Below are 23423 nucleotides of genomic sequence, written 5' to 3'. Positions count from 1 at the left end.
CAACATGGTTGGACATAGAAATTATCATTTGAAGTGTAGTAAGCCAGAAAGAGAAAGACAAATACCATGTGGTGTCACTCATATATGGAATCTTAAATGAAAAAGAAGACACTGATGAACTCATCTACAACACAGAGACAGACGAGCAGACATAGTAAACAATCTTATGGTTACTGGGGGAAAGGGAGTTGGAAAGGATAAGTTTGGGAGTTTGAGATTTGCAGATGTTAGCCACTATATATAAGAATAGATAAAAAGAACATTTCTTCTGTATAGCATAGGGAACTTTATTCAACATCTGGTAATAACCTTTAATGAAAAAGAATATGAAAATGAATATATGTATGGATATGCATGACTGGGAAGTTGTGCTGTATACCAGGAATTGACATATTGTAACTGATTTACTTCAGTAATAATAAAAAAAAATTCAGATGGCCAACAGGCATATGAAAAGATTCTCAATATTGCTAATTATTAGAGAAATGTAGATCAAAATTACAATGAATTATCTCCTCAAACCAGTAAGAATGGCCATCATATAAAAATCAATAAATAATAAATGCTTGAAATGTTTGGAGGAAAGGTAACCCTCCTACACCGTTAATGAGAATGTAATTTGGTGCAACCCGTATAGAGAATAGTATGGAAGTTACTCAAGAAACTATATGATCCAGCAATCCCACTCCTCAGCACATATCCAGAGAAGCTCTAATTTGAAAAGATCAAAGCACCAGATTGCAGCAGCACCACTCACAGTAGCCAAGTCATGGAAGCAATGAAAATGGCCATGGACAGTGAATGGATAAAGAAGAGCTGGTGTATTTACACAGTGGAATATTATTTAGCAGTCAACTCGAATGAAATAATGCCATTTGCAGCAACATGGATAGGCCTAGAGATTACTATGTTAGATGAAGTATGTGAGACAGAGAAGGACAAATGTTCTATGATATCACTTATAAGTGGAATCTAAAACAGAGATTCACATCAACTTATTTAAAACAAAACAAAAATATACTCACAGACAGAAAATTTATGGTTGCTGAAGGGGAATGGCGGTAATGAGGTGATATATCTGAGGAATTTGGGGTTAACATATATACACTCCTTTGTATAAAATAGGTAAACAACTAAGACATTCTGTAAAGCACGGGGAAATTACATTCAAAATCTTGTAGTCACCTATAATGGAAAAGAATTTGGAAAAGAATATATATATAAATCACTTTGCTGTACACCTGAAACTAACACATGTAAATTAACTATACTTTAATCTAAACATTGTTTTAAAAAAAGGCAAAAGGTAAAAGCTCACTTTCTATGAGAAATGAGGGTCAGTATCAGTAAGGTTTATTTTCGTAACAGTTTACATATTCCTTGCTATTGCAGACGAATGTAAGGATATATAACAGTTAAGTGGCATCAAGTTCTTGTTACTTGTGTCTCTTTTGAAATCCTCAGATACTTGGTCAAATTCCATTTCTTTACTCATAACATAATTGATGGTGCAGTTCAGTTGTGTGAAATTAGGAAAAAACCCTCTTGGGTAGAATTTCTCAAGTAGAACATCCGAGACACATACTTGTGGCCAGTCCCTTATGTGTCAAACATATCTCAGTAATTCCTGCTCCCTACGTGTGATTGTGGAAAAGTAAGAGTCTCTCAAAACACTCCAATAGTCTCTTAAGGTATGTTAGCTAGAAACTTGTAATTGTCCAACTGGTAATTCACAACTGGGAAAGAACTTCTCAAAATTAATCACCTCTCCTAAGCCCAGTCCTGCCAGGGCTGCTGCAGGTGACGTGATAATTGCAGCTCTGAGGAGAGGTGAGGTCACAGAATCACCAGCTCATATCTCAGGGTCTCGCTGCCCTTCTTACACTTGTACTATGGCTTTGATCTTGACATTCCCACTGAGCCCGCCGTCCATGCAGCAGGAAACAGCCTGTGGCTTTTCTCTGTATTCATCAAGAGGCAAAGTCTATATAGGAAGGCTTCATATCAGGGATTGGGTAAGTGAATATTGGACAAAGGGAATCTCCCATGTATTACCCGCATCCAGGACCAAAGCCATGCAGGAAGGTGGAATAAATCCTGAGGCGTGAAGTGAGATAGTGAAGAGAGCAGAGGTCCTAGACCTCTCACCACCCCGACGGCTCCTCATGTCGTGTGTGTAATGCTTATTTACACCGATCACTGTGATTTACTGCATTTGATGATGAAATTGGATTTGTAATGTGTCTAAGATCTGTTTTTCTTGAATCAATTTGATGTACAGTGTACTTTACAGGAATCATAGACATAATTTTCAGGTGTCAGAGGAATGCCCTTAATATTCCATACTTGTAACACAGAGTAGGATGCATGTACAGGATTCAGGTGGTCCTGGGCAGAAAGAGTGTGTCTAGCAGCCAATGCAGGAATAGAAATGTTGTCTCTGACCCTGGATGTATGAAGTGATTAATAGATTTAAAATTTTGTTGCTATTGATTATGGAGAGACTCTTCACACATAAAGTTAGGGAAGCAAAATTTAAGAAAAGGAGAAGTTCATGTGTTTCAGGTACCATTTTAAGGCTGAAATGTATCCTGTGATATTTCTGCTAGTTTGAAATATTATCATATCAATGCAACAAATGTGTGTCATTTATCCCGTACACACGTTGCTTGCCTTAACGTTCAGTTTTGCATGTGTCTGTATTTTTTTCTTTTTCACCTGTCTTGTGTTACTGCTAATAGTTTTGTTTAACTCAGGAATTAATAAATTGATATGCATATGATCTGTAATTAGTAATAATTTTCTTTCTACCGTGCACTATTCAACAGGCATCAGTGTTTCCTATCCCATAGTTAGTTTGACTTGTGCCATTGTATATTTGTTCCTGGAATGAGAGTAAATGTATCTTTCTGTTCTGACCAAAATTGAACAATTCTTAGGGGTAGGATAGAGCTCAGTGTTACAATGCATGCTTATCATGCATGAGGTCCTGGGTTTAATCCCAAGTACCTCAATGAAACTTAATATGTAAATAAATAAACCTAATTAACTCTCCTCCACCAAAGCAAACAAACAAATAACCCAAGAACAATAAAAACTGAGCCATTCTTCTGGTCCTAGAACCCATCTTGTCAGGGGCCGCTGCCTGCGGTTTTCTATTGCAGTTGGTGCATCTACTTTTTATGAATATCTCTAAAGCTTTCTTCAGTGTTTATATTTGCCTGTAGAATAAGTCTTCATAAATAACTGGAATCTTGTCACAACCTAAATTTTAAAATAGAAGACCACAACCTAAATTGAAATGGCAAGGTGCAAAAGTAAAACTAAATCTAGATCTGGTTTATCTAAACCAGAACTGAGGTAGCTAGCACTTTAGTACATTCTGGATTAAATGCACTATCATCATTAGCAGCTGAGAGATGTTCGGATCCCCACTAACCAACTTCCCTTAACAGTGAGTGAATTTACACGAAACACTCAACCTCTCCGTGCCTCTGTTGTCTTCATCTTTGTAAGGAATCTAGTAGTGTCTACTTCATGAATTTGTGAGGAAGAAAGAAGTTACAGCATGCATGCGTTCACAGCAGTGATTCATCCATTGCAAAGAACATTCATGCAGTGGTTGTACATTCAACCCTTGGATGCATTGACGTGACTGGGAAATGTTAAGTAAGTGATTCAAAGTAGGAACTATTGATGGGAGAATATTGGATTTCAGCTGACAGGATACATGTGATCCACGCCTCCCACTCAGGATCCTCTAGCTCAGAAGACAACTCTAAACATTGAGACCTGACAAGATGGATGCCAGTGATTTGGCAATAAGGTCAAGCTTCTTATTAGTGACTATAATCGGACTCTTTGGGAATTTTTCTCTTCTTTACCATTATGTCTTCCTTTTTTGCACTGGCTATAAGTTGAGGACTGTAGATTTGATTGTCAACAACCTCCTTGTAGGCAACATCTTGGTTCTTTTCTCTAGTGGATTCCACTATACAGTGACAAATTTTGCGTGGCATGTCAACAGTGAATTTCAATGCAAATTTTCCCCTTATGTCCGTGTAGTAGGCAGGGGAGTGTCCATTGGCACCACCTGCCTGTTGAGTGTCTTCCAGGTCATCACGATCAGTCCCAGGAACTCTAGGTGCATAGAGCTTAAAGTGAAGGCTCCCAAGTTGGTCGTTGCTTCAATTATTCTGTGCTGGATCATGAACATGTTGATCAATGTCATTTATCCTGTGTATATGACTGGAAACTTGAACACAAGCATCACAAACAGAAAAAATTTTGGATACTGTTCTGCTGTTTGTCATGACCAAACCATAGACTCATTATTTATAGCATTGATATCCTTCCCTGATATCTTAAGTTTTGTCCTCATGGTGATAGCCAGTGGCTGCACAGTTTTCATCCTGTACAGGCACAAGAAGAGGGTCCAAAACATCCATAGGATCAATGTCTCCTCCACATCCTCCCCTGAGACCAGAGCCACCAAAACCATCCTTCTCCTGGTGAGCACCTTTATCTTCTTTAACATCTTTTCCCTCATTAGTAATATTCTTTTCATTTTTTTTAACAGTCTTAATTTGTTCTTTTTAAAAACTTCTGAAATAATCGTTGCATGTTTCCCAGCTATCAGCCCGTTTCTTCTCATCATTTGTGACTCCAGGATATCCAGGCTCTGCTTTGTCCAGATAAGGTGTACCAGAATCCCCTAACTTTATGAGAAAGATATAAATTGTACAAACATGCACTATACATGTTTGGTAATTGATTCAGTTCACTGAGTCGTAAGTAGAATTATGAGTGGCTTACTACACAATGGTAAACAGAATACACAGAGATTCTTCAAAGTAAGGCAAGTTATAATAGTAATTATAATGAAATTTTATATAAGTTACCATATTTCTCATGTAATACTAATGTAATGGCCTTTTTTACTAGTGCTTGCAGTGAAGGAATTTAGAATTTATGCAATAATCAACATAATCAACACACGGTCCTGAAACAATCTGGATGTTATGGAGACATGAGTATGTAACTGAATTCTGTCACAGTAAATTTCCCAGAAATGAGTAGGCATGGAATGTTAAGAAAAGGTGTGTTAAAATGGAACAGCCTATGTCAGATCATTGTGGAACTTAAGACCATGGTGCTGAAGGAAAAATCCAGTCATCAGGAAAGCTTTTGGGAGTCAGTGTTGAGCCTGGTAACGATCTATCCTTAGAGAGGCTCCAGTGATGTTTCTTTTGGGATGTTATGTTGTGTGGGAGATGAGCATGTTTAAACATTTTCAGGTAGAAATGAAGAAACTGAACTGAATTCGGCAAAGAAGAGCATAAAATTACATTTTTAGCATATTTTTCAAAAATATCCAGTGATTATGACAATTGCAAAAGTTGTGAATGGCATGGAATGGCATCTGCAGAAGGCAGATTTTTCTCTCTTTTGTGAAGATGACTTGGGCATATTGTTACAAAACTGGTTTTGAGGTGCACGGTCATGTCTCCAGTTCATTGAAATTCTTTTGTGATGGAGTGTCCATTAAACTTGGAGCACTGCAGAAAGAGCCACATGGAAAGGAAACATGAATCCATTCTTAAGATCCCGGGGCAGTGTGGCTTCTTGATTTTCAAGGAGCAGAGTGAACATTGCCTCAAATCTAGGAGAGAATTTTATATGGTTTTTCTCTATGTTTACATCCCGAAGCCAAAGCAAAGGATTGTGAAATCAATAGCTGAAAGAGAAAACTTTATTTTGACCCAAAGGATATTTAGATTGAAGTTTGTAAACCAAAGAGAAACCAATATTGTTTACTCACGTGAGGTACTTAAATATTTACCACTAATGAGGTCACAAAGCAAGAAAAAGAAGTTATAGACACACATACCTGCAAATATGTATGTATGTCTCTTGGTGATCTTGTGTATATATGTATATATATTCACATATACATAAAAAATCAGTCATGTTTATTGTGCATCTATGAATATATTTGAATGCTGTATATTAAGAAAAACTGAAAATAAAACTAATTACAATATTGACAAATATTCAGATGTCTGATACCTGAAATGTATAATTCCATGCTAGTTCTTTGTAAAAAATCCTAACGTATTCTTTCATTTTCTTGCTTTAATTCTATTAATTGGCCATCTCTCTTGAAATAACATTCAATGAACATGGTAAACAATTTTTGGTTAATATATGTGTCTACTTAAATTTAATATAAAAGCATTTGGGTATCAATGTAATTTTAAAATTGGTCTATGTTAATTTTTCTATCAATTTTAAATATAATTCTACATTATAATTGATGTGTTCTCTTTGAAAGTTGTGTACTTGTTGTTTGTTAGTTTTTATGTTTACATTTCATCATATATTTAAAAGTGAATCATAGTGTCATTTATCTAATATTATTAAACCCCATTTATTGTATAAGGACATTGCAACAATAATTTACTCACCATATCCCATCTTTTTTCTCCCAAGAAAGCTCCGCAGGGGAATTTATTTACTTAATTCTTTGTTTATTTATTTATTTACTTTCATATGCATGTTTTTTTTAACCTTTTTCATTGATTTATAATCATTTTACAATGTTGTGTCAAATTACAGTGTAGAGCACAATTTTTCAGTTATACATGAACATATATTCATTGTCACATTTTTTTCGTCTGTGAGCTGCCATAAGATCTTGTGTATATTTCCCTGTGCTGTACAGTATAATCTTGTTTATCTATTCTACAATTTTGAAATCCCACCTATCCCTTCCCACCCTCTGCCCCTTTGGCAACCACAAGATTGTATTCTATGTCTACGAGTCTTTCTATTTTGTATTTATGCTTTTTTTGTTTTTGTTTTTGTTTTTGTTTTTGTTTCTGTTTTTGTTTTTGTTTTTCAGATTCCACATATGAGCGATCTCATATGGTATTTTTCTTTCTCTTTCTGGCTTACTTCACTTAGAATGACATTCTCCAGGAACATCCATGTTGCTGCAAATGGCATTATGTTGTCGGTTTTTATGGCTGAGCAGTATTCCATTGTATAAATATACCACTTCTTCTTTATCCAGTCACCTGTTGATGGACATTTAGGCTGTTTCCATGTCTTGGCTATTGTAAATAGTGCTGCTATCAACATTGGGACGCAGGTGTCATCCTGAAGTAGGGTTCCTTCTGGATATATGCCCAGGAGCGGGATTCCTGGGTCATACGGTAAGTCTATTCCTAGTCTTTTGAGGAATCTCCATACTGTTTTCCATAGTGGCTGCACCAAACTGCATTCCCACCAGCAGTGTAAGAGGGTTCCCCTTTCTCCACAGCCTCTCCAGCATTTGTCATTTGTGGATTTTTGAATGATGGCCATTCTGACTGGTGTGAGGTGATACCTCATTGTAGTTTTCATTTGCATTTCTCTGGTAATTAGTGATATTGAGCAATTTCTCATGTGCTTATTGATCATTTGTATATCTTCCTTGGAGAATTGCTTGTTTAGGTCTTTTGCCCATCTTTGGACTGGGTTGTTCGGTTGTTTCTTATTAAGTTGTATGAGCTGCTTATATATTCTGGAGATCAAGCCTTTGTCGGTTTCATTTGAAAAAATTTTCTCCGATTCCGTAGGTTGTCTTTTTGTTTACTTATAGTTTCCTTTGCTGTGCAGAAGCTTGTAAGTTTCATTAGATCCCATTGGTTTATTCTTGCTTTTATTTCTTCTAGGAGAAAATTTTTGAGATGTATGTCAGATAATGTTTTGTCTATATTTTCCTCTAGGAGATTTATTGTATCTTGTTTTATGTTTAAGTCTTTGATCCATTTTCAGTTGATTTTTGTGTGTGGTGTAAGGGAGTGTTCTAGCTTCATTGATTTACATGCTGCTGTCCAGTTTTCCCAACACCATTTGCTGAAGAGACTGTCTTTGTTTCATTGTATATTCTTGCCTCCTTTGTCAAAGATTAGTTGACCAAAAGTTTGTGGGTTCATTTCTGGGCTCTCTATTCCGTTCCACTGGTCTATATATCTGTTTTTGTACCAATACCATGCTGTCTTGATGACTTTAGCTCTATAGTATTGTCTGAAGTCTGGGAGAGTTATTCCTCCAGCCTCTTTCTTTCTCTTCAGTAATGCTTTGGCAATTCTAGGTCTTTGATTGTTACATATGAATTTTATTATGATTTTTTCTAGTTCTGTGCAATATGTCCTGGGTAATTTGATAGGGATTGCATTAAATCTGTAGATTACCTTGGGCAGTGTGACCATTTTAACAATATTGATTCTTCCAATCCAAGAGCATGGGATACCTTTCCATTTTTGAAAGTCCTCTTTAATTTCCTTCATCAATGGTTTATAGTTTTCTGTGTATAATCTTTCATCTCCTTTGTTAGATTTATTCCTAGGTATTTTATAACTTTGGGTGCTATTTTAAAGGGGATTGTTTCTTTACTTTCTTTTTCTGTTGATTCATCATTAGTGTAAAGAAATGCAAGTGATTTTTGAACATTAATCTTGTAACCTGCTACCTTGCTGAATTCTTCAATCAGCTCTAGTAGTTTTTGTGTGGACCTTTTAGAGTTTTCTATATATAGTAACATGTCGTCAGCATATAGTGACACTTTCACTTCCTTTTCCAATTTGGATCCCTTTCATTTCTCTCTCTTGCCTGATTGCTGTGGCTAGAACTTCCAAGACTATGTTGAATAGGAGTGGTGATAGTGAGCATCCTTGTCTTGTCCCAGATTTTAGTGGGAAGCTTTTGAGTTTTTCACTGTTGAGTACTATGCTGGCTGTAGGTTTGTCATATACAGCTTTTATTATGTTGAGGTATGTTTCCTCTATACCCGCTTTGGTGAGAGTTTTTATCATAAATGGGTGTTGAATTTTATCAAATACTTTTTCTTCATTGATTGAGATGATCATGTGGTTTTTGTCCTTTCTCTTGTTGATCTAATGTATTACTTGATTGATTTGCGTATGTTGAACCACCTTTGTGTCCCTTGGATGAACCCCACTTGGTCAAGATGTATAATCTTTTTTATGTGTTGTTGGATTCTATTCGCTAATATTTTGGCGAGGATTTTGGCATCTATGTTCATCAGTGATATTGGCCTATAATTCTCTTTTTTTGTAGTGTCTTTGCCTGGTTTTGGTATCAGGGTGATGGTGGCTTCATAGAATGAGTTTGGGAGTAATCCCTCCTTTTCAATCGTCTGGAAGAGTTTGAGAAGGACTGGTATGAGTTCTTCTTTGTATGTTTGGTAGAATTCCCCGGTGAAGCCGTCCGGTCCTGGACTTTTATTTGTAGGGAGGTTTTTTATTGCTAGTTCGATTTCATTTCTCGTGATCCGTTTGTTCAAGTGGTCAGTTTCTTCCTGATTCAGTCTTGGTGGAAACAGTATGTTTCCAGAAACTTGTCCATCTCCTCTAGGTTATCCAGTTTGGTTCCATATAGTTTTTCATAATATTCTTGTATGATATTCTCTATTTCTATTTTATTTGTTGTAATTTCTCCATTATCCTTTCTTATTTTGCTAATTTGTGCTCTCTCTTTTTTTTCTTTGTGAGTTTGGCCAGAGGTTTACCGATTTTATTTACTTTTTCAAAAAACCAGCTTTTGGTTTGATTGATTTTTTTCTATGACACGTGTTTTTAATCTGTATTTGATTTATTTCCTTCCTAATCTTAATAATTTCCTTCCTTCTGCTGCCTTTTGGAGTTTTCTGTTCTTCTTTTTCTAGTTCTTTCAGCTGGTGGGGTAAATTGTTTATTTGAGATTGTTCTTTTTTGAGGAAGGCCTGTATCGCTATAAACATCCCTCTTTGCACTGCCTTTGCTGTTTCCCATAGATTTTGAGTGATTGTGCTTTCATTTTGATTTGTCTCAAGGTATTTTTTAATTTCAGCTTTGATTTCCTCATTGACCCATTGGTTTTTTAATAGCATATTGTTTAATCTCCATGCTTTTCTGTTTTTCTCCTTTGTTTCTCTGTGGTTGATTTCTAGTTTCATGGCATTGTGGTCAGTAAAGATGCTTGAGATAATTTCTATCCTCTTAAAATTGCTGAGGTTTCTCTTGTGCCCAAGTACATGATCAATCCTGGAAAATGTTCCATGTGCACTTGAAAAGAATGTATATCCTATTTTGGGGGTTGTAATGCTCTGAAAATATCCACCAAATCTAATTTTTCTATTGTAGTATTTAATTTCTCTGTTGCCTTGTTTATTTTTTGTCTGGAAGATCTGTCTAGTGATGTTAATGCAGTGTTAAAATCTCTGACTATGATTGTATTCCCATCAATATCCCCTTTATCTCTGTTAGTAATTGTTTTATGTACTTAGGTGCTCCTATATTGGGTGCATATATATTAACGAGTGTAATATCCTCCTCTTGTATCACTGCTTTAATCATTATAAAATGTCCTTCTTTATCTTTCTTTATGGCCTTTGTTTTAAAGTCTATTTTGTCTGAAATCAGTACTGCAGCACCTGCTTTTTTGGCTTTTCCATTTGCATGGAATGTCCTTTTCCATCCTTTCACTCTCAATCTATATGTGTCCTTCTCCCTAAAGTGGGTCTCTTGTATGCAGCATATTGAAGGTTCTTGCTTTATTATCCAGTCTGCCACTCTGTGTCTTTTGACTGGAGCATTTAGTCCATTAACATTTACAGTAATTAATGATAGATGTTCGCTTATTGCCATTTTGAACTTATCTTTGCAGTTGATTTGGTATTTCCTCTTTGTTCCTTTCTTCTTCCTTTTGTGGTTTGGTAATTTTCCTTTGTATTATCATGGATTTTATTTAGTTTTTGTGACTCCCTTGTAAGTTTCTGGCTTGTGGTTACCCTTTTCTGTAAGTCTGTTAGCCCATTACTATATCTCAAACCCATCCTACCAAAAACAAAAAATTTTTAAAAGAATGAAAGAAAAAAATACTCCATATTTTCTTGCTTCCCTCTCCCACTCTTAATGATTTAAATGTCTTCTTTTGCAATTTCATGTTTATTTTATTTGTAATTCATGAGTTATCATCTTTCCAGTTATGAGTTTCTCATTTTTGTAGCATCCTGCTTCTTTTCTATTTAGATAGACCTTTCAATATTTCTTTTAGCATGGGTTTAGTGTTGCTAAACTCTTTGAGTTTTTGCTTGTCTGTGGAATTCTTTATCTCTCCTTCTATCCTAAAGGATAGCCTTGCTGGATAAAGTATCCTAGGCTGCATCTTTTTTTTTTTTCATTCAGGACTTTGAATATATCTTGCCACTCCCTTCTGGCCTGTAGTGTTTGTGTTGAGAAATCTGCTGAAAGCTTTAAGGGAGTTCCCTTGTAACTCACTCTTTGCTTTTCTCTTCTTGCCTTTAGGATCATTTCTTTATCCTTGACCCTGGCCATCTTGATTATGATATGTCATGTTGTAGGTCTGTTTGGGTTCTTCCTGTTTGGGACCCTTTGAACTTCCTGTACTTGGATATCTGATTCCTTCTTTAAGTTTGGGAAGTTTTCAGTCATGATTTCTTCAAAAACCTTTTTAATCTCCTTTGATCTTTCTTCCCCTTCTGGGACCCCTATTATGCGAAGATTGGCATGCTTTATATTATCCCATAGCTCCCTTATGTCGCTTTCATTTGTTTTTATTTGTTTATCTTGCAGTTGTTCTGATTGGGTGCTTTCTGTTGTCCTGTCTTCTAGGTCACTAATTCGTTCCTTTGCATTAACTAGTCTGTTTTGCACAGCCTTTAGATCTGTTCTCATCTCAGCCAATGAGTTTATCAATTCTACTTGGCTCTTCTTTATAGCTTCGATTTCATTTTAGACATATTTTATATCTCTAAACACTATCTCTTTTAGTTCCTTCAATACTTTGATCACTCCTTCTTTGAAATCTTGATTTAGTAGGCTATCGATGTCTATTTCATTGATCGTTCTTTCAGGGGATTTCTCTTGTTCTTTTAATTGGGAATGGTTTCTCTGCTTCTTCGTCTTGCTCATATGTCTCTGGTACTGTGGCTTATGGAGTATCAGTATCTATTGTGGTCCTTAAAGGAGTTTATTTATTTATCTATATAATGCCTATGTAGGAATAAAACTTAAAAAATAAAAAAAGGAGAGAGAGAGAAAGAGAATTTTAAAAGAAGGGAGAAAAAAAGGTTTGAAAACAGTGTATAATCAATTATAGAATCACAATTTGAATCGGACTAGCTTTCGAGTTGAGACGTCTTTTTTTTTCTTAAACCCTTAAGGAAAAAAGGAAAAAGGATCCAAAAATGATATTTGAAACCTATTTATAATCAATAATGGGAGATCAAAACCAAAAGAAATGAAAATGAAATCAGGTGTATTTTTTAAAAAAATAATAATAACATAAATACTTTACAAGAAAAATTTAAAAAGGACTTAAAACTAGAAGCATATAAAATTGTTTAGAAAGTAGAAAGTAAAAAGGTAATAGAAAATAGAACACATTTTAAAAAAGATAAAATAAAGAGATAATTTTAAGAGAAGGGAGGGGGAAAAGGCCTGAAAATAGTGTATAGTCCATTATAGAAGAGCAGTTTGAATTAGACTAGCATTTGAGTTGACATCTTTTTTAAAACCCTCAAAAAAAAAAAAAAAGGAAAAAAAGATCAATAAATGACACCTAAAACCCATTTACAATCAACAACAGATGAAACCCAGAAGTGAAAATACAATCAAGTGGATTCCCTTTAAAAAAACAACACTATAACTACTTTAAGAGAAAAACCCAAAAGGAATCAAAACTAGAAGCACACACAATTGTCTAGAAAGGAAAATTCAAAAAGGAACCAAAACTAGAAGCATACACAACCGTCCAGAAAGTAGAAATCAAAAAGGTAATAAAAAACAGGACAAAAAAAAAAAAAAAAAAAAAAAAAAAGATATAAAGAGAGAATTCCGAAGAAGGGGAGGGAAAAAAAGGCCTGAAAACAGTGTACAATGAACAACTGAAGAGTAAGATGAAGCAGAACAGCAATCGGGTTGAGATGTCTCCCCAAAAGCTCCAAAATAGGAGAAAAGAGGAAAAAAAGATTTGAAACCTGCGTACAATCAACAAAAGGCGATCAAAAACCAAGAGAGAAAAATGACACGACGTGGATCTTTCAAAATAACAATACCATTTTAAAAGAAAAATTCAAAAGGGACCAAAACTGGGAGGATATACAACTGTTTAAAAAGCAAAAATCAAAAAGGTAACAGAAAATGCAACAGGCAAAAACAGATCAAAAAAAAAAAAAAGCGGGGGAGTGTTCTCCTGGAGACTGTGTGCTCTTAATGAGAAGTCTTTCTGTCTTCGCCCTGTTTCGCGAGCTCGGCTTGTTGTTTCCCAGGCCCTCTGTTGGCGCCTTGTCTGTGCTGCTCCCACTGCCTGTTGGCAAGCAGATCGCGCCCCCTCCCAGCACAGAGATCCTGCTGGAAAGGCGGGGGGCCACCTGCCTTCTCCCGGCGCCGATCCCTCCGCAGCTCGGCACCGCGCGCTCTGCCCCGGGTCGGCGCTCCGCAGGCTGGCCGGGGAAGACTGCGGAACACCTCCGCCGCTGCTGCGTGCGCAAACTCAGCTCCTTGTTTGTTCTGGCAGCGCGAACTTTGCCAGGCACCAGGGTGGAAGGATCCTATCTGATTAGGGCTGCAAACAAGTCACTGTCTGGCCTCCGAGGCTGCAGAGCCCCAGGCGTGGACTCAGGTTTCGCACCTCTCCTAGCACCTGGGTGCCAAGCGCCGGAGGACATGGCTGCTGCGCTTGAGCCCCGCCTCTCCTCCCCGAAAACCTTCCACGGTTTTCGGAGATGGGGGTGTGCACCCGTTCCCCCAGGGCACATCAACCGTGCTGTTTCATGGAGGACGCAGGTTGTTCTGCTCTGTGCACCCACTCATCCATGTTGTGCAGCCCCTTCAGTCCCCCGGGGCTGCCTCAGCGCAGCCGCCCCCGTCCTCTGGCCGGCTTGGGCGGCCTGGCCCGGCCCCCAGCTCGGGTCTCAGGCTGGGTGTCGCAGGGACCCTCCCTGCCCGTTCAACCCAGTTCTGTCTGTCAAGGGCTGCTCCGCACAGATCCGAGCCTCAGAGGCTCCCCCTCCGTCCCGCTGGCCCCTCCGTTGGAGAGGGGAGACCCAGCAAAGGAGCGCCAGTCCTCCTTTGCCGCTCCCTCCCCGCGGGAGCGTCCTGCACTGTTTTGCCTTTTCATCTTCCTTTTTGTTTTTTCCTTTCTCCTACCAGATTTTTGGCATCTTTGTCTTTTGAAGAGGACAGTGTTCTGTCAGAGTTCCGCAGGTGCTCTGGTTGGCTGAGTGGGTCCCTGGATGTGAGTCTTGGTGTATCTGTGGGAGAGGGTGAGCTACATGTGTCCTACTCTGCCATCTTGGCCTCCTCCTCCATGTTTAGATTTTATTTTAAATTTAAATTTTAAAACTTGTGGTATAATTGATTTATAACTATATGTATTTTAGGTATACATCATAGTGATACACAATTTTTAAAGGTTATAATCCATGTGTCGTTATAGTAAAATATTGGCTATATTTCCTTTGCTGTACAGTATATCCTTGTAGTGTATTTCTTTTTTACACAGTAGTCTCTTTTCTGTATCTGTTACTCTGTTTCTTTTTGTTTATTGTCACTAGTTTGTTCTAATTTTTATTTATATGGACAGGAGCCCCACAAGACAACATATCTCAAGGGCCTTTTTGTATCCTTCATGTATCTCTGCGTGTGTGTGTGTGTGTGTATTTTTTAATCCCCTATCATCTAGAATACTTTCACTGTTAACCTTAACCCTAACCCTAACTCTAACCTGTGACAAAATGGATAAGTGTTGTTTTAAGTAGCTAGTATCATGGAAATCTGTGACACCAACAGTTGAAATCCAGTATGTGTAGAAACACAATAATAGAATAAAAATAAAATTAAGTAATAATCCCAATTATACACTAGAACAGATGCCACCTTTGTAAATGATGTGACCTACACAGGATTATTTCCAAAATATACATACAGCTCATACAGTTTAATGATTTAATAAAAGCCCCAAGCAATTGATTCAAAAAATGGGCAGAGACCTAAATACACATTCTTCCAAAGAAAACATACATACGGCCCATGGGCAGGTGAAAATATTCTTGTTATTGCTAATTTTTAAAAAGTGCAAATCAAAACTCCAATGAAGTATCACCTCATACCAGTGAGAATGGCCAACCTTTAAAAGGCTACAAGTAATAAATGCGTGAGAAGGCTGAAGAAAAAGGAATACTCCTACACCAATGGTGAGAATGTAAATTGGTGCAGGCCCTATGGAGAATAGTATGGAGGTTGCTCAAGAAATTTAAACTAGAGTTACCCAGCAATTTCACTCCTGAGCAGATGGATGAGAGAAACTCAAATTTGAAAAGATAAAATCACCTGATTATTCACAGCAACGCCATTCACAGCAGCCAAGTCATGGAAGCAGCCTAAATGTCCATGGACAGATGAATGGATAAGGAAGATGTGGTATATCTATACAATGGAATACTATTCAGCCATGAACTTGGATGAAATAATGCCATTTGCAGCAACATGGATGGACCTAGAGATTATCATCTTAAGTGAAGTAAGTCAGACTGAGAAGGACGTATTTTCTCTATTACTTACGTGTGGAATCCAAAAACGTGATTCAAATCAACTCATTTATAAAATGGAAATAGACTCACAGACACAGAAAACAAATTTATGGTTACCAAAGGGGATAGTGGCAGTAATGGGGAGGAGGTATAACTGAGGAGTTTAGGATTAACATATACACACTCCTATACATAAAATAGATAAATTACAAGGACTGTGTATAGCACAAGGAGCTATATTCAAAATCTTGTAATAAGCTTTAGTGGAAAAGAATCTGGAAAAAAATATGAATATCTATCTATGTGTGTGTATAACTGAATCACTTTGTTGTTTACCTGAAATAAATATCTGGAAATTAAGTAAACTTCAATAAAAATATTGTTTAAAAAGCCTGGGGAAAAAAACTTGCTTTCTATCAGGAGTGAGGGTCAGCATTGGTAAATGTATTTTCCTAACAGTTTATGTATTCCTTGCTGTTGAGTTGTGCAGATGAGAGCAGTGACAGCTGATGTAGTTTACTAGCATCATATTCCTCTTGTTAGTTGTATCCCTATTGATATTCCTCTCAGGACAAATTCCATTTCTTTGCTCATAACTTAATTGATGGTGCAGCTCAGTGGTATGAAATTAGAAAATAACTGTCTTGGGTAGAATTACTCTAGGAGCAGATCATCCACTGAGACACAGTTACAGCCAGTCGTTTACGTGTCAAACCTAAGTACTTCCTGCTCCCTCCGTGTGAGCCACTGACTGCTCCAGGGGTCATGGAAAAGTAAGAAGCTCTCACAAACACTCCAATAGTCTCTTAAGGTAAATCAGCTAGCAACTTATAATCATCCCTGGTAATTAGTAACTGGAAAAAAGTTCTCAAAAATAATCAGCTCTCCTAAGCCTGTTCCTGCCAGGGCTGCTGCAGGTGACGTGGTAATTGCAGCTCTGAGGGGAGGGGAGGTCGGAGGATCACCAGCTCATATCTCAGGGTCTCGCTGCCCCTCTTGTACACATACTGATGGCTTTGATCTTCATGCTGAGCCCACCATCCAGGCAGCAGGAAGCAGTCTGTGGGTTTTCTTTGTATTCATCTGAGTGGTAGAGTCTATAAAGGAAGGATTTGTATCAAAAACAGGGTAAGTGAATATTGGATAAAGGGAATCTCCTTGTATGAATGGAGTCCAGGACCAGAGCCATGCAGGAGGGTGGAAAAAATCCTGAGGCATGAAGTGAGATAGTGAAGAGAGCTGGGGTCCTAGAACTCTCACCATCCCTGATGGCTCCTAGTGTCATGTGTGTAGTCCTTAATTACAATGATCGCTGAGGTTTAATGCAATTGATGATGAAATTTGATTTGTAATGTGCTTAGGGTCTATAGTTTCCAAGTCATTCTCCTATTCAGTGTACTTTACAGGAATCATAGACAGAATTTTCAGGTGTCAGAGGTGTGTCCTTAATACTCCATACTTGTAACACAGAGTAGGATGCATGTACAGGGGTCATCTGATTCTGGACAGAAAAAGTGTGTTTGACAGCTGTTGCTGAAATAGAAATGTTATCTCTAGCTCTTGGTGTATGAGGAGCTTAATAAGTTTAATAAGTGTGTCTCTACTGACTATGGAGAGACTCTTCCCACTTAAAGTTAAGGAAGCAGCATTTATGAAAGTAGAGCTTTGTACTTTTCAGATACCATTTTAGGCTCAGATATTTCTTGTGATATTTCTGCTGCTTTGAAATATTATAATATCAATGCAAAAATATGTGTTCTTTATCCCATACACAAGTTACTTGCCTTAACATTCCATTTTGTAAGAGTCTTGTGTTTTCATCACTTTCAGAAATCTTGCCTTACTGCTAATACATTTATTAACTCTTGTATTAATAAATAGATATGTGTATGATCTGCATAGTAATAATTTTCTATATACCGTGCTCCATTTATCAGGCATCAGGATTTCCTGTCCCATAGTCCCTGTGACTTGTGAAATTGTACTTTTTTTCCTGGAATGAAAGTAGGTGAGTCTGTTGTCATCCTAATGTTGAGTCACTGTTGCATTCATGAAATCCATCTTGTCAGGGGTACGAACTTGCATTTTTATGCTGCAGTTGATACATCTGCACTTTCTGAGTCATCTCTAAATCTTCATTCAAAGTTTATATTTACCTGTGGAATAATTTTCATAAGCAAGTGGAACATTGTGACTCTAAATTTTAAAATAGAAGGCCACAATCTAAATTGAAATGGTAAGCTGAAATAACAAAACTAAATTTGGATCTGTTTTACTTAAAGAATAGAGGTAACTAGTATGTTTGTATATTCTGGATTAAATGCACTATCACTGTTACCAGCCCAGCCAGGTTTAAATCCCCACTAATGATCTGCCCTAACCAGAGAGTGAATTTAGATGAAATATTTAGCCTCTCTGTGCCTATGTTGTCCTCACCTTTGTAAGGAATATAATGGTGTCTGCTTTATGAATTTGTGATGAAGAAAGAAGTTACTGCATGTGTGACTTTAACAGCAGTGATTCATACATTACAAGCGTCCTTTCACGGTGAAACATTCAACCCTTGGAAATGTTGACGTCACAGGCAAAGGTTAAGTAATTATTTCAGAATAGGAACTCTTGGTGAGAGGACAATGTTGCATTTCAGCTGATGAGGTACATGTGGCCCAAGCTTCCTATCCCCACTCAGGATCCTCTTGTTCAACTCGCAGTCATTGAGACCCGACAGGATGGCTGCCAGGGATTTGGCAGCAGGATCGATCTTCTTAATACAAACCATAATCGGACTTCTGGGGAATTTCTCTCTTCTTTACCTTTATCTCTTCCTTTATTGCATGGGACATAGGGTGAGGACTATAGATTTTGATTGTCAAGAACCTAATTGTAGGCAACATCTTGGTTCTGTTCTCTAGTGGATTCCACTATACAGTGACAAATTTTGCGTGGCATCATGTCAACAGACAATTTGAATGCAAATTTTTCCCTTATGTCCGCATAGTGGGCAGGGGAGTGTCCATTGGCACCACCTGCCTGTTGAGTGTCTTCCAGGTCATCACGATCAGTCCCAGGAACTCCAGGTTGGCAGAGCTTAAAGTGAAGGCTCTCAGGTTAGTTGTCCCTTCAATTACCCTGTGTTGGATCGTTAACATGCTGATCAATGTCATTTATCCTATCTATATGACTGGAAATTTGAGCAACACAAGCACCACAGACAGAAAAAGTTTTGGACTCTGTTCTTCTGTTCGTCTTGATCCAACCACGGAGTCATTATATGCAGCATTGATATCCTTCCCTGATGTCTTATGTTTTGTCCTCATGATGTTGGCCAGTGGCTGCACAGTTTTCACCCTGTACAGGCACAAGAAGAGGGTGCAGTATATCCTTAGGATCAAAGTCTCCTCCACATCCTCCCCTGAGACCAGAGCCACTAAAACCATCCTTCTCCTGGTGAGCACCTTTGTCTTCTTTAACACCCTTTCCTTCATCAGTAATATCATTTTGGCTGTTTTTAATAGTCTTAATTTGTTTATCATGAAAACCTCTGCAATAATGATTGCGTGTTTCCCAGCTGTCAGCCCCTTTCTGCTCATCAGATGTGACTCCAGGATTTTCAGGCTCTGCTTTGGCCGGATAAAGCATGCAGAATCCACTAAGCTTGTGAGAAGGATGTAAATTGTACTTAATTGCACTACATTTGTTTGGTAATTCACTCAATTCACTCAGAGTCCTATGTAAATTTATGAGTGGCTTACCAGACAATGGTAAACAGAACACAGAGAGCGTCTTCTCTGAAGTAAGGCAGGTTATAATAATAAGTGTAATGAAATATTACATAATTTCCATATTTCTCATGTGATACTTATATAATGGCCTTTTTCACTAGTGCTTGCAACGAAGGAGTCCCAAATTCATGCAATAATAAACATCAGGTCCTGAAAAAAAATCTGGATTTTATGGCAAAGTATGTAAGTGTGTAACTGAATTCTATCACAGCAAATTTGTCAGAAATGAAATAGGCACAGAATATTAAGAAAATGTAGTTTAAAATGGAACAGTCTGTATCAGGTCATTGTGGAACTGAAGACAGTGGTGCTGGAGGGGAAATTCAGTCATTGAGGAAAGCTTTTGGGAGTCAGTCTTGCATTTGATAAAGTTCTATACTTAGAGAGATGGCAGTGATTTGTGTGAAACATGATGTTGTGTAGCGAGATGAGCGTGTGTATACATTTTCAGGTAGAAATGGCCAGAGTGAACTGAAGTGGGGCAAAGAAGAGCATAAAATTACATTTTAGCATAGTTTTCAACAACATCAGCTGATTGTGACGATTGAAAACTTTGTGAATGAAATGGAATGGCATCTGCAGAAGGCAGATTTTTCTCTCTTTTGTGAAGATGACTTGGGCATATTGTCACGAAAGAGGTTTAGAGCTGCACACTTGTGTCTCCAGTGTGATGAAATTCTTTTGTGATGGAGACGTTCATTAAATTTAGAGCACTGCAGGCAGTGCCATATGAAAGGGAAACATGAATCCAGTCTTTCTTGTGGCAACGTGGCTTCATGATCTTGAAGAAGCAAAGTGGACATTATCTCAATTCTAAGAGAGTTCTATATGCTTTTCCTATATTTACCTTCTGAAGCCAATGCCAAGGATTGAAAATTCAATAGGTGAAAAAGAAAAATTTCTTTTGACTCAATGGATATTTAGATTGATTCTTGTAACACAAAGAGAAACCAATACTTTCAGCTCACATGAGACACTTGAATATTTACCACAAACTAGATCACTAAGCAAGAAGATGAAATTATAGACACACACACACACACCTAAAAATGTTTGTGTCTCTCTCTCAGTGATCTGTGTGTATGTAAATGTATCCATATTCACATATATATATACAAAATCAATCATCTTTATTATACAGAGTTGAATATATTTGAATGACATTATGAAAAATTTTAAATAGCTCTAATTATAGTGTTGACACATCTTAATGTGAATATTACTTGAAGAGTATATTTCTTTGCTAGTTGTCTGTTAAAATTCCATAACATATTTTTTCATTTTCCTAATTCAAGTATATTATTTTGCCATCCTTCTTGAAATAACATTCAATGAACATCATAAAAAATTTTGGTTAAAATTTGTGTATTTCAATATAATATAAAAATGGATACATTTTGGTATCCATGGAGTTTCTTACTTGACCCATGTCAGTTTTTCTATTAATTTTTAACTATAATTCTATATTATAATTGATATCTTTCCTTTTAAAATTTTACACTCATTATTTGTTAGCTTTTACCTATAAATTCCATGATACATTTAAAGGTGAGTCACAGTATCATTTCTTGAATACTGTTAAACCCCTTTTATAATATAAGGAATGGTGAGAATAATGTACTCACTGTATCCCACCTTCTTCTCCCAGAACTCACCACCGAGGAATTTATTTACATACTTATTTGTTAATTTTTAAATTTACTTTTGTGTTCACTTTTAGTTTTCATTTCAAATTTAATTTTTAAAATTTAGGATATAATTGACTTATAATATTGTATATATTTCAGGTATATACCATAGTGATACACAATTTTAAAACATTAAACTCCATTTGTAGTTATTGGAAAATATTGGCTATATTTCCTGTGCTGTACAATATATCTGTGTAGCTTCTTTCTTTTATACATAGTAGTGTGTTTTCTATATCTGTTACTCTGTTTCTTTTTGTTTATATTCACTAGTTTGTTGTTTTATAGTCCATGTATAAGTGATATCATATAGTGTTTGTCTTTCTCTGTCTGATTTATTTCACTAATCATAGTATCCTCCAAGTATATCTATGTTGTTATGAATGGCAACAGTTCATTCTTTTTAATGGCTTAATAGCATTTTATTGGGTGTATATATATTTCATATGTATAATATATATATATATACATACCATGTATTCTTTATCCATTCATCTTTCAATAACTAATTTTGTGTCCATATGTTGGCTACAAAGATATAGTTTGTAGGGAAGCCCCATCAGGCTTTCAGCTGATTTCTCAACACAAACATTGAGGTCATAAGGGAGTGTTAAGATATATACAAAGTCCTGAAAGTGAAAAAGCTTCAATCTAGGATATTCCATCGAGCAAGACTGTCCTTTGGAATAGAAGGAGAGATAACGAATTTCACAGATAAGCAAAAACTAAAGAATTCAGCAATACTAAACTTATGCTAAAAGAAATTGTAAAGGTTTATTCTCAATAGAAAACAAGCAGAACCCTACAAAAAGGACAATACCATAATTGGAAATGTGATAACTAGAATGAGTTGCAATAGAAGATGTAAAAGAGGACATCAAAATGATTAAAGCTGGGAGAGTCCAGCAAGGAAATATATATATTTTTTCTTTTTATGGTTCTTTTTAGGACGTGTTTGAGCTAATGTAACTATCAGTTTAAAGGAAGCAGATAGAGTAATGGGTTAAGATACTTAAAAAACAGGGTAACTACAAATCAAAAGCATACAATAGAGTCACAAAAAACAAAAAGAAACCAAGATGATACAAAAGAAAATTATCAAACCACAATAAGAGAAACAAACAAACAAACAAACAAAGGAACAAAGAAGAAATACCAAATCAACTGGAAAACTAAGTTAAAAATGGCAGTAAACACACCTCTATCAATAATTGCTGTAAACATCAGTGGACTAAATGTTTCAATCAAAAGACATAGAGTGGTAGATTGGGTAATAATACAAGAGCCTACAAAATGCTGCATAGAAGATACACACTTTAGGGGTAGGGACGCTCATAGATTGAAAGTGAAAGGAAGAAAAAAATATTTCATGAAAATGGAAATTACAAGACAGTAGGAGTAGCAATACTGATATCACACAAAATGGACTTTAAAACAAAGTCCATAACGAGAGGTACGGAAGGACACTATATAATGATTAAATGAGCAATATAAGATGACGACATTACCCTCATTAACATATATGCACCCAATATGGAAACACCTAAATTCATAAAGCAAATACTAACCCATAAAGGGAGAAATTGATGAGAACACAATCACAATAGGGGACTTTAACATCCCATTAGCATCATTGGACATATCTTCCAGACAGAAAATCAATCATCCAACAAAGATATTAATTGGCACAATAGAACAGTTGGACTTTCTAGGATATTACATCTCCCCCAAAAGAGACTATGTTCTTTTCAAGCGCATGTGGAACGTTCTATAGGATAGATTATATGCTGAGACACAAAAGAAGCCTCAACAAATGTAAGAGGATAGAAATTATTTCAAGCATCTTTTCTCACCACAATGCCATGAAAGTAGAAATCAACCATAGAGATACAAAATGGATAGAAACACAAACACAGAAAATCGATGGGATGCAGCAAAAGCGGTCCTAGGAGGGAATCTGATCATGATACAGGCCTTCCTGAAAAAACAACAACAATCTCAAAACAACCTAACCTACCAACAAAAAGAATTGTAAAGAGAAGAGCAAAGAAAACCTAAAGTCAACAGAAGGAAAGAAATAATAAAGATCTGGAAGGAAATAAATCAAATAGAGGTTAAAAAAACAATAGAAACAGTCAGTTAAACCAACAGATGGTTTTTTGGCAGAGTAAATAAAATTGACAAGCCTCTAGCCAGATTCACCAAGAGTAAATGAGAGAGAACACGAATAAACAAAATAAGAAAGGAAAATGGAGAAATTACAACCAACATGCCAGAAATACGAGATGCCAAATATACAAAGAACTCATACTGATCCTTCTCAAACTCTTCCAAGTGATTGAAAAGAAGAGA

At 36.6% G+C, this 23423-nt stretch overlaps 2 protein-coding genes across 2 annotated transcripts; both read left to right on the top strand.

The window, feature by feature from the left end:
• The first annotated feature begins 3785 nt into the window (after positions 1 to 3785).
• Positions 3786 to 6236, top strand: LOC123616218 (vomeronasal type-1 receptor 2-like). Its single transcript, XM_045515029.2, has one exon. The coding sequence runs from the start codon at positions 3801 to 3803 to the stop codon at positions 4716 to 4718; it is 918 nt and encodes a 305-aa protein (XP_045370985.1). The 5' UTR covers positions 3786 to 3800; the 3' UTR covers positions 4719 to 6236.
• A 12079-nt stretch (positions 6237 to 18315) lies between these two features.
• On the top strand, positions 18316 to 20126 carry LOC123616217 (vomeronasal type-1 receptor 4-like). The gene is given in 2 exon segments (XM_045515028.2): positions 18316 to 18462; positions 18464 to 20126. Coding segments are annotated over 2 exon segments (942 nt in total). The 5' UTR covers positions 18316 to 18330; the 3' UTR covers positions 19274 to 20126.
• Positions 20127 to 23423: the final 3297 nt, after the last annotated feature.

This window comes from Camelus bactrianus, chromosome 9 (assembly GCF_048773025.1).
Source record: "Camelus bactrianus isolate YW-2024 breed Bactrian camel chromosome 9, ASM4877302v1, whole genome shotgun sequence".
NCBI lineage: Eukaryota > Metazoa > Chordata > Mammalia > Artiodactyla > Camelidae > Camelus > Camelus bactrianus.
The sequence above is the reverse complement of the archived record's forward strand: the minus strand, read 5'-3'. Positions and strand labels throughout refer to the sequence as shown.